The sequence below is a fragment of the Aedes aegypti genome, unplaced genomic scaffold (assembly GCF_002204515.2).
Source record: "Aedes aegypti strain LVP_AGWG unplaced genomic scaffold, AaegL5.0 Primary Assembly AGWG_AaegL5_hic_scaff_1564_PBJ_arrow, whole genome shotgun sequence".
In the NCBI taxonomy this organism is placed as follows: domain Eukaryota; kingdom Metazoa; phylum Arthropoda; class Insecta; order Diptera; family Culicidae; genus Aedes; species Aedes aegypti.
This window is the reverse complement of record NW_018735013.1, coordinates 10512-23253: the sequence shown is the minus strand read 5'-3', so window position 1 is coordinate 23253 and position 12742 is coordinate 10512. Positions and strand designations below refer to the sequence as shown.

Below are 12742 nucleotides of genomic sequence, written 5' to 3'. Positions count from 1 at the left end.
TTGCTCAAATCTCTCTATCATTTATTCTGCCTACTTTAAAACTGTCATTGTTACTTGGTTTTTATTCTTTAAACTAGGATGAATCTCTGCACCGACACCCAAAAATACGAAAAACAAACTATTATTGAGTAAACTAAAGGTTGTAAAATTAAACACACAAAATAAACTAAAATCTGTAAATAGTACCATCAACAACACAATTTAAACTACTACTGAAAAGATTATAATAATTAACAATTTAACCTCCCTTAAAGAACTCTACTCGACCTTTTAACTTTGCCATTTCTATCACGCTGATGCTTTTCGTTACGTTATCTTTGTTGTATAGATTTGTAGAAATTTATCGTTTTTTTCTGTACTACCTGAGCATTAAAATTCTTTACTGTTTGTTCGCGCTAATTGCACATTGAAAGTTCAAAGGTGTCCGAAAAGATCGAGAAAGTGTGTTTTGTTCAAGTACCCAAACTAAAATCGCAATTTTTCGAGAAACTAATCTTATGTTAAAAAAACTGTACTTATCAAGAAATCGGTTTCAATTGAAGCTGTGAATCATGTAAAACTTAAATATAGCACACAATAGATGAGATTATTCTGCAAAATCTCATTGACCGGGATGGTCATTTCGTAGTCCAATGGGCATGTTGGTCAACTGTGTTCCGTTGTTGTCGACGACATCGTATCTTCATCAGTTACGCAAGCCGCTGATGGCCATGGCCGGGTCCAGCAACCGAGAGCAGATTTGCTACCGGTGTCGCATCCAGCGCCATCATGCGGATCATCAGCTATCATTCCCAGCTGAGCGGTCGGAGTGGTGGCCATGGACTTCGAGTAACGATCACCGTAGCCGGCAGCGACCGATAAACCGTAGTTCTGTGGAATCTTCTTCGGATCCAGCCCTTGCTTGATGGCACGCCAGATTTCCAAGTCCGAGGGTGTCAACAGGCTCGGCGAAACGGTCATCATGAAATCATCATTGCCACGACCCTTCGGGGCCGATATTCTCGGTTTGGATGGTGAGCTGACCGGTGGATGTCGCCGCGGTGGTAGTGCTGCCCAGCATCGGATTGGCCAAAATGGGGATGCGATCTTCGTCTTCATCGTCGGTCACTATTTGGGGAAAAAGGCAAATGGAAAAAATGGTATGGGAAATGCGGTTTTTAAGGAATTGCACTATAAGTGACACAGTCACAAGCATTTGGTGATGCAGGTCATTCGAACTGACCACTTGTCGGTTGCATATATTTCTAAGTTAATTATTTGGGAAAAAATATTAAAATGTTTAACGATACTCACATTCATTCGGATCGTACATCGGTTGGTCCTCTACAATCATTTCCGGTGAAAATTTGGGAATGTTGGTCTGTGAAGATACAAAAATATGTTATTCATCGTGAGCTTGTGCATATATTGCATGGAATTAGTATAGGTATTCCTGAAGATCACTCTAGCTTACGAAGCTTCATCTAGTTTTCCTCAGGACAGAGCCTTTTCTTTTCAATTGGTTTTGGTTTATTGTTCTAATCGTGTTTTGTATCGGATTGTTTTAGGATGAACCAAGCATATAAATTTACTTTTAAATTTAATGAATTTTAAACACGGAAATCTTCGAGAATAGGTGTTACGCGATGAAAAAAGGTTGGCACTTTTAGATCGTGTCATTAGCAGATTTCAACGATTTTTGTCTAAAATTTTATTCTACATTTGCTCCAATGTTTGAACATTAGATATTCTATGGAACCATTAGTGCTATAGCTAGCCTATATTAGTACAGCATACAACATGGCCGGCCTTAAAATTTGTTTGAGATCAAAAGCTTTTTCTTAAGACAAAGTTTTGATTTTCTGTAAATAATTGGATACAGACATTTTATTTATTTGTTACATCTGGCTTGGATGACCTCAATACGATTTTTGAAAGTTAAATTTTTACCTAGCATGAGCCCTTGCTACTTAACTTCATCTGATCAATTTATTGAAACAAAAGATATTATAGTACAGATAGAGATTGTCGCTGTCGTCGCTGTCCGCAACATGTCGGGGCGATAACTGTCAAATGGTTTGTACTTTCACGCTAAACTTGCTCCGCTCAAAAATGATTGCCGAGAGCACATTTTTATTTTGCTTCTGAACATCATGAACATGCCTCTGAAAAATTCCAATTTGGTTTTTTTTTCTGTTCGACTTGCCGAAGCACTTCCCTACTTGGGGGAAAAAACCATCGACCCCCGGCTTTTTTCCAGAAAAAAATCCCGAAAACTTCTCATCCTACCAATGGCCAACTGTTTGCTGCCGATCGGGAGATGACTGATGACTTCTGTTTCCTTCGATCCGCACACAACTTGTTGGTCATTGGCAACTCACGAATGAGTGCGACTTATACACAATATTCACTCATTCAGCCAGTTCTGCATTGGTTGCCCTCATTCTGTGAAGTTCGAAACACATGCGCTGCGTGGATCTTGTTCAGCCTGTCTGAAAAGATAGCAAAACACGGGGCAGCTCCGCTTGCCGCCATAAGGATCAAAAATATGTAGAATCCAAATGTTTACACTGCCACTGCTGCGGCGCCGTTTTCAAAAACACAAATCGTCACAAAAATAGCAATATAAAGAGTTTATTTGTATTCTTTCTATAAATAAATTGTATACCAAGTAATTAAAAACTAATATTAAATGCATATTTCCAACAACGATTTGAGATTTGTGTCGTAACAGGAGCGTGAGCGGAGTTTCAAAGTAATTGCTGTAAAGTAACAAAATGTTTGGCCTTAACTCATTCGCGTTTGAATTTGACAGTTATGTACCCACCAGATGCAAGGATGGTTCGGCAAGTCAAACAATGGGAACACTAGCGACAATCTCCATCTTGTACTATAATATATTTTGTTTCAACCATTAGGAAACCTTACATTGCTCAAATTCGTAAGAGCGTGGATAAATTTAGTTGATTAGAATATTCGTGAGCCTTCCATTCAGCGCAGCACACTAGGATTCTTATGAGCTGAGAGACGGTTTGGTGGGAGGTTCGTCAAGTACATTTATGTGCTCCTGAGAAATATGTAACTCTAAATACTAGTCGTAATGTCATGTGGCATCCCCAAAAATATCTTTCAATATTCTTAGAGAAATATCTTGTAAGAATAACAATCTTATTTCTTGGTTCATATTAGGTTTTTTTTTGTTATCTTGATTTCTAAAGTACCTATTTTTAAGGCACTCAGTCGCTACCAGCCCTATTGAGGAAGAAACTAATAATTTCCGTACTGTCGTGAATCGCAAGGTAGTCCCATACGTAAAAAGTGGGAATTAAAATACAGTACTGAGAAGTTTTTGCGCGTTTTGGCTAATTTACCAGAAAAAGTCGTGCTGCATTAGTAGTGCAATCGAAAGGTCATTGGGAAGATATGTTGAAAACTGATATCAACTCAATTTGAAATGTGATTCATGTGCAAAGGTAATATTACCGAGTCTAGAAACTACCAATCTAATTTCAAACTAACTAACAAAGTTTCTTGGTAAATAATTCATGATGGAAACTCCTTTGAATATTACGCTGGATTTCTTCAACAATTCGGCAAACATTTTAGTGTTTCCGACAATTATTTTTTCATAAATTCTCCAAGCTGTAGCTGTAAACACGCAGCTATTCAGAAAGACCAAACTGAGGGTCGTGGGTTCCAATCCCGCTGGTCGAGGGTCTCTTCGTAAAGGAAATTTTCGTGACTTCCCTGGGCACAGTGCTGTTAAATATCACGAATATCACGTGACTTTGACAATTGAATATTGCTTATATCAAAAATGTTTTTCCCGGTGACCTTTTCCGAATTACTATCGGTTGGCCAAACTTGCTGATACGATATTTCACATGGCAAAATGCTATAAGCATTTTAAATTTTCCAATTTTTTTTTTACATTTAACAGCACTGCCTGGGCATAGAGTATCTTCGTACCTGCCACACGATGTACACGTGCAAAACTGGTTAATTGGGGAAGAAAGCTCTCAGCTAACAACTGTGGAAGTTCTCATAAAAATGCATGAAAAGAAGAAGAAAAAAACATGAAAAATATATTTTTATGAATCATGGGAAATATGATCTAATCATTTTCTAGGAATTCATCAAGGTACATCTTGGCAGAAATTTTTACGACAATTTAGCCAAGGAACTTCTAGCCTCGGGGAATTCTGTAGGAATTGCTCAACATATCATCATCTGCTTCTTCAAGGAATGCCTTTAAAAATCAAAAGCATCATCAGTCATCGCCAGCAGCACTATGCCAGTGCTGCGTATAACAAGGACCTGGGAGGGAGACACCAATACTACACACGAAATAAAAAACAAACTTCAAGATATTTCCAGCTCACCAACGACAATCAAGGCAGGCTTAATGAAAATCGCTAGTTTGGTTTTGGTGTGGTACCTTCGATCTTTCCGGACAAACTTAGAAATTGGGCCATATTTCTCTTAATCATTTAATTAATAAGTAGGACTTGTTCTACCTGTCCTACTTACTTCCCGCGCCACTGACTGTCACGTAAAGGGTAGAAGAAGGAGAGTTCCTTGAACGTTTTGAAAGTGGAAATTGTGGGACTATTCTCTTAAGTTCGAGACAGTCGAATAAAGACATTGATGAAGAGTTCAACAAAAACCACAAATTCCCAAAAATATCGTCGTCTTCATAGATCAAATATGTTACCAGGGATCCGCTAAGGGTTAATGCAAACCAACTCACAATGAAACTATTCGAAGATATGCCAACGTGTTCCAAAAGGAATTTTTCAAATAAACTGGCAAGAAGATGAAACCTCTACCAAAGATCACACTGGAATTTAGTTGTGAATTTTTGGCGAATAGCACACTCAAGCGAAACATGGCATCAGTTAGTATGATAATCCGACAGTAATTTCAGGAATCGGTCTTCGAAACAAACATTTTACATGAGTTTCCACGGGGAAGAAAGTTATTAGCAATATTCAATTATTATAGTCACGTGATATTCAACAGTTGTTTGGTTCTACTGATTTTTACTTCTTGAAGATTGATGTTTGTTTTGATGATGATGTTTGATGTTTATAAGGTCGACTCTTCAATTCCGAACTGACGATGTTTTGGAAACACTGGTATACATCATACCAAAAATGCATCGGTTGTACAAAAAAAATAGTTCAGTTTCTCATAACTGCAAGTTATCGAACGGAAATACCTCCTGTATACTAATATCTACTTTGACTTGCATCTATCTCTTTGAACTCTCAATCAATCATCATTTACACACTTAGAATAATATGCCGAATCTCGGCTTTTGGAAACCGAGATCCGCACAGCCGAGCGCTCGGCAGTCATCTCGGCTTAATAGTTTTAAACTGATTAACTCGGTTTCTGTGAAAAGTTTTATCTACCGTGTTTAACCGAAAATCTCGGCATCTCACAAACTGAAATCTCTGCTAAAATGAAAAACAATCATTGTGAGGCACTTTTAGCCTCAGAATATTATTTAGTTTTCATTAGTGTTTTAAGCAATGTCAACTTTGGAGCTGCCCATATATCATAAATGGAAATGGTTAATGACGTGTCCTTTAAATTCGAGTTATTATTTCATAATTACTTCCCGGCAAAAAAAGCACATAATATCCGATATCTAGTACTAAATTACATAAAAACAACAACTTTGAGCGTACTTACTGAAGAGTTTGTACAATCTAGCTTCCTCCCGCTCATGATTTCCAGCACTTGGTTTATTGTAAGAACTTTTCCACGATATTTACACTACTTTCCACATATACACAAAAGCGATGTGAATGAAAACAAGATGGCAGATGATAAAATAAAATGCCGAGAATCTCGGTAAACTTAGGTCCGAAACCGATATATCAGCATTTGCTACAACTGAGTTCGGTGAAAACATTGTTAGCGTTGGTGCTCGGCTTACATAGTTGCCGAGATACGGATAAAAAGTAGAATTAACCGAGATTTCAGTTTCAGAAGTTGCCGAATCTCGTTAAAATTATTTTTAGCAGAGTTTTCAGCAAAATGTGCAGAAGCCGAGTTGATCCAGCATTTCAAATGCCGAGCTCGCGAACAAAATTTGAGTGTGTAGAACGACCATTCAGTCGTCAAATAGCCCGTCAAATCCGGTGATTTTCCTTTATTCTGGCATACAGCAAATAGTGCAGAACGGCACCGCCGTCACCGAAAATCGATACATTCCGGTCCACGTGACGTCAGATGCCGAGAGATCACGTGCACTCTTCTTCGACATCATCTATCCGAATGCTGCTCACCACCCACGTCACGCATTTACTAGTGGTTGTGTGCAACAGCAAAGGGATGTGAGATTTTCCATGGCGTTTGATTCTCAACTTTAGTCGTTGTTGGGTTCTGGTGGAAAATCACAACCAGAAAAGGAGAAAGTGTGTTCACTGCTCTACATTGTAAAAGTGCATTCTGCGCTGGACCGAGAAGATGAATCGGAGCTGGCTAGAGGTAGAAGTAGTAGGTAGGCTAGTAGTAGTGGAAAAGTAATCAATGGAGATGTCTCATACCAAATACTACCCGTACCAGAAACTCACTGTCTATCGAGGCTTGTGTTAAGCAGATGCCATCACATGACTGGCGATGCTGAGATAGAACTGTGCATCTTTCCTATATGCCTAATTAGCTACTATTTTTATGCATTCCTGGAAGACGTAACACTGCTTGGCCACGTGGAGAGAGATATTTTTACTTTCTTTTCGAGTTGAGTAGAGTTCATACTTTAAAATTGATGCATTTTACGATGCAGCTCTTATATAAAAGTATAAATGGCCTATGTTGGAATTAGTTATTTACTAATCACACGAAGAAGAATTTTTCGTACAGCGCATGTTAACAAAACAACTATGGTAGTAAACTCTCAGATTATGTCAATAGTATTATGAAAGTTTCCTATACTTCCCAGACTTGCAGTGCAAAGACCTTATGCCTGATGTCTAAGTAATTTTTGAAGGTTTAAAGTTGATATTTTTGACTAGTGCTTGATAGTTTTTATGTTTCGACCAGTGCTTGATCGTTTTTAATTGTTTTATCACTTTTGATCGTGTTTGGATGTTTATGACCGTCGGTCGATTGATCGGTCTCAACAGTTTTTAATCATCGCCATGCCGTTTAAATTATATATTGAAAGTTTTAAGTAGTGTTTGACCGTCTTTCGATTACAGGGTGTCCATTGAAAATCAAATGTACAATTCCAGGATTTCTAAAAATTAGCAGCAGATTGAAAAACAAAGAAGGGGATTCTTGCGAACTGACTTTTTTTATTTTCATTCAAAGTGTCAAATTTGGATAGACAACACAATTTTTAGGTTTTCAAATGTTTTATTGGGATATACACGGACTTGGTTTGACCCTTCAAAAATCGACCTCAGCTGAAATCGGGATTTTTAGTTTCTTCTATTCACATTTCATATACTTAAGTTTATAATTTCCAATAAATAGTGATAGTCTGATCATTTATCGTATCGGCAATGACTAAATATTTTTTTCAGATTTTATTGTACTTACTTTATGACCCCACCCACAAATTACATACAACAAAGTCGCTCCAAAATACCGCAATTTGTGCACAACTTATTTTATAAGAAGAGCTTCCAGAAATGTAACACCGTAAACAAAAAGGTAGCGAAAAAAATCACTCAAAATTCAAAATCTAATGATAGAGTAAAATAATTAAACGTGTGAAAATCAGATTTTGTCTGCATTATCTCGAAATGGGCAGTATGGTAAAGTTGTGCTTATACTTTCTGGGTCACCCTATATGTGCGCTCAAAACGATTTCAATCTTGAGAGAAATAAAAATAATATAAACTATTTGTGAAAATATCTAAAAGACTGCCCATCCCAAAGAATCCATAGAGAATTCAGTTCAGAGAGATTTTGGAATTATATGACCAAATTTCTGATCTGTGCAGCTAAAAAGTTTAATAACCAACCCATTTCTTTCTAAGAAAGGCTCGTCAAGAATCTCGTTAGGAGCTAAACAAAAATCTGTAATGCTATACATTTATCCATTGAAGCTCTTGCAAGAAAATGTGTTTGGAATGGTTGGAAGTATCCGCTGTAAATCTAAAGAATTCTTGACAGGGGCCTCATAAGTAAGAGTTTTGTCAAAGATCAGGGACTAGTCAAACTAGTAATCTATACAAGGCTCCACCGAGAATCAGTATCATCACTTATCGCACTTATCGCATCCTCCAAATTCCTAATGAATTTAACGAATTCTCCAGGAACTCAGTCCAGGAAGGTCAGCAGATCTCCCAAGAAATTTTTCCGATATATATTTTGTTTTGGTTTACGCCAACCTCTGCAAATCTACTAAGAATTTAAAGAAAAATCAGTCAAGAATTCTTTCAAAAACTCATTAAAATCATCATATGCAAATATATCACTACCTTGCCAGTGGTGTTCAAAGAACTTTCAAGAAACTGGTCAATTACCACCTTGATTCCATTAGGATTCCTGCAAAGATTTCATTAAAAGTACGAGTTGTTAACGTTAGGCAGTCGGGCGCCTCCAAAAAAAATCTAGTTCGCTTAAGGTGAAACATCTTGAAATCCAAAGATGGCTGCCAGAATTCCAGACTTGTGCCTCTACTCACGTTTTCAAGGGCACTAAACTTGAGAAATACTAGGCATACGTTCCTGATCTTATCTTAAGCTTTCTGCCATTGCACAAAGTCAAAATAAAAAGTGCCCTGTGGTTGGATGCTTCCTTCGCGAGATTAGTGTCGTTGAAGTTTTATTGCAATCTTAGAAGTTTGATTCCAAACTGTTTCACCTTAAAGTGCTTTAAATTCAAACAAACAGATATTCTTATGTTTGAAATACGTTCTATCCCGGTGCGTTTTCCTATTTCCCGTATTTCTTCCGGTCGTTTGTAATTCCCGAGATTTTCCGCTTTTCCCTGATGGATGACCATGATCGTTTGGGTAGTTTTTTGACCGTTTTTTATACGGATTTGGACCGTTTTGATCAACTTGTACCAATTTTAACCTTCGTTTGATAATTTGATGATGATGATGACTGTCGTTTGATAATTTTCCTTAGTCTTTGGCAGCTTTTGACTATCGGCAGGCCGTTTTTTCTTCTTCTTCTTGGCATTAACGTCCCCACTGGAACAGAGCCTGCTTCTCAGCTTAGTGTTCTTATGAGCACTTCCACAGTTATTAACTGAGAGCTTTCTATGCCAACATTGCCATTTTCGCATTCGTATATCGTGTGGCAGGTACGATAATACTCTATGCCCAGGGAAGTCAAGGAAATTTCCATTACGAAAAGATCCTGGACCGACCGGGAATTGAACCCAGACACCTTCAGCATGGCTTTGCTTTGTAGCCGCGGACTCTAACCACTCGGGTAAGGAAGGCCCCATTCAGGCCGTTTTTTATCAAATTTCAATCGTTTTTGATCGTTTATGGATGTTTTTGACTGTCGTTTGATTGTTTTTGGCAGTTTTCGACCATCGACATGCAATTTTTGATAATCTTTTGATCGTTTTGGACCATTTTCATTCAGCTTTGAATGATACAAACTATTGTTTGATAATTTTTGGATGTTTTTGACCATTGTCAGGCCGTTTTTGATCATACAGTGGGATTCCGTTTTTGGCACCAAAGTAGAAATTTTCAGTTGCCAAAACGGAACCGAACCAAAATCGGAGACCATTTCTTAAATTTAAAATTTTTAAATTTTCTTTTCCTAATTTTTTTTTCAACTATTGATTTGAAAACATTATAAGAATTACCGAAAAGCTAAACATTACATTTAATTTGCCAATTGGATTAGATGGACAAATTGATGTAATTGATCTAATCCAATTGCAAATTAAATGTAATGTTTAGCTTTCGTAGTTGTTAAACTTCCACTCGGCTGGTTGGCCGTAAACCACGATTCATAATTAAAACAAGTATTATAAGAATGTTAAAACATCATCTTTATGGAATCATAAGGCATCGAGACTTCGGAAAGGTTCACTTCGAAGCATTTTTCCGTAGGGTTATACTATGCCATGAATCTATAGTCCCGTAATGTTAATTCTGGCAAGCGTTTTACATACTTTTTTGGCCTCAACGTCTTCATTGATTGTTTAGAAGTTTTATGTACACTTTTGAAGAAGTGGGCCATGTAAATTCAATAATCGCATAAGTGACCTTTATTCAAGAACTGGACATATTCTTAAAAGCTATGTAAGAAAACAAAAAAAAAATAATAATTTAGTTTGCTTTCTCACAATGTATTTCTGTAACAAAAGCGCTGGGTGTTGCAAAACGGCATGTGCTTTTTTTAATTTTCAAATCATTTAACTGTTGTACTTTAGTGGTAAAATTTGACAAAATTCGATAAGTTTAGAATTGCATTTTCATTTTATGTTTCTGATATTTAATAATGAATGATTGACTGCAGTCAAAAGGGCATACATGAACATGAGATGATCCCTAAATGCGACTTGTAATTTGTAGAATTTAATGTTTACTTGAAAAAAGTTTTAATTGAGCTTGATATACGGTGTATGTTTTACACCTACCTACGGAAATATGCAGGATCTTGTTATGAAACCTCTAGAACCTGATAGGAATCTTCAGGTTCTCATGAAGAATCTACAGAAAAAAACTATAGGGCTCTTAAGCATCTTGCAGGAATTCGTAGGATCCTGTCCCGAAGGATCTTGCTAAGGATTTTACTAAGAATAACATCTTGGGATTCCGCTGCGATATTGGTGAAAATCTTCAAGCAATTTTCAAATGTTTTTTTTTTTATTATTAGGCTACCACTAGCACTCTTCAAATTCCTCTGGAAAACTTTTGAAAATCCCCAAAATTTCACTAGAAATACTCAAAATACCACTGGTAATTCACATTATCCTACTTAAATTTTACAGGACGCCCTAGAAGTCTTAAGAGTTTATTAGGAATCACCAGATTTTTGATATAATCCCTCATAACCAATTATACATTCTCAGGATCCCACAAGAAATCCTCATTGTTCACTTGGAATTTGTAGATATCCTCAAACCGTTTTTTTTTCGCGAAGTCCCTAAGACCAAGAATACCCTAAGGATTCTCCAGGGTACAGTTAGGAAACTCATAGACCCTTCTCTTAGAGAACATTTTGATTATGTTGAGACCCGTTTCCTTGATTAACAATCTTGTATAGAATTCTGGATCGTCTCCTAACAAATATAACGCCTTACAGAGCCTATAACAAAGAGGGAACGTAGCTTTAAATAGTTGACACAGAAAGATCAATATATACACCAATACACGCCAAAAATGGAGCATGCCAAAAATGGAATCCCACTGTTATTTGATTGTTTGGGTAATTTTTGACCGTTGATAATGGTCCAAATATTAATGGGTTTTGATCATTCCGACTAACGTTTGATAATTTTTGGGATGTTTTTGACAGTTTCTTGATCTATTTTGATAATTTTTCCACCGTTTTTGGCAGCTTTTGACCATTGACAGGCCATTTTTGGCTGTTTTTCATCACGACAATCTGTCATGAAACGGCCTACTTTCCTGCACTGAATTATGCAGTGCGGTAATAGTCATTACGCAACGCTTTCTCATAACGCAACTATTTTAAGTTGTGTAATGAATCATTACACAACAATGTTTCAGAAATTGTAAAATAATAATGAATGCATTCCGATGTGATTTCTGATTACCTCAAGTGGTCTTTTACGAAATTGCAAAAAAAAATTGTACGCAACTTGTTGCAGAACTGGATTTTTTACAGCACTTATTGTAATTATGTACGACTCATGCTGTAAAAATTATCATTCCGCAACTTGTTACGTAAACTACTAATTCTTGATCGATTTTAATCGGTGTTTGATTGTGTTTGAATGCTTTTGACCGTAGTTTGATAGTTTTTGATCGTCGTCATGCCGTTTATGATCATCTGTCGAACGTTTTGAAATACTTATTGATGGTTTTTGGAAGTTTAACTGTCTTTTAATAGGTCTTGAATGTTTTACGTTTTTACTCGTTTTTGGCAGTTTTTTGTCCATCGTCAAGCCGATTTTGACCATATTTTGATCGTTTGTTATTGATTGGTTTAAATCGGTTTATAGATTTTTGATGTTTTCGACCAACGTTTGGTTTATTTGCTACATAACTTCCAATTTCATAGAAATCGATGAGATTTTAAAAAGTTATGGCTATATGTTAGTTTTAGACGTGAGAATACCTATTTTCGGTCGAACTTCCATTGTATGCAAATTTCATTAGATTTGTTGTAAGGGTGTTGCTAGGCCTATCAAGAGGATGTTTTTTTTATTACTTTATTAGTGGCCACAGGCTGGTTCGCCACCAAGTATTAGGATGATTTTACACCTGTACCTAATCGTTTTGCATAAATATTTGGAAACCAATTTTGGCCCACAGTGTGGCAAAAGTTCGAGCTGTATATTATGTAGCAAAAAAAAACTTGCAAATTGTCTAAAATATATATGATTTTTAAATTTAGTGAATTCGGCATATAATTTTAATTGTTCGAAAAAAGTCACCAAAATTCATGTTTATTGGAAAACTGCTATTTTGGCTACATAACAGTTATCCCGATTTTTAGTAAACTTGTGATTAAAATTTGGTGTGTATTTTCTGCAAACAACGTTTTATGGCTTATAGACGTATTCCTGTCATAAAAATCGATAATTTGTGTTTCAGTCAGGGAACTTTTGTTTCGACGTTTCGAACTAAAATAGTGCA

General features: G+C 36.6%; 1 protein-coding gene across 1 annotated transcript; it reads right to left on the bottom strand.

The window, feature by feature from the left end:
- Positions 1–645: 645 nt before the first annotated feature.
- Positions 646–1423, bottom strand: LOC110680551. Its single transcript, XM_021856342.1, has 2 exons — positions 1294–1423; positions 646–1107 (listed from the first exon to the last, which is right to left on the bottom strand). The coding sequence occupies exon 2, from the start codon at positions 1096–1098 to the stop codon at positions 646–648; it is 453 nt and encodes a 150-aa protein (XP_021712034.1). The 5' UTR covers positions 1099–1107; positions 1294–1423.
- Between the last annotated feature and the right edge of the window lie 11319 nt (positions 1424–12742).

Bases quoted from the DNA above. Each gene is read 5' to 3' on its own strand.
- LOC110680551 (XM_021856342.1), bottom strand. From the start codon at position 1,098: ATGAAGACGAAGATCGCATCCCCATTTTGGCCAATCCGATGCTGGGCA.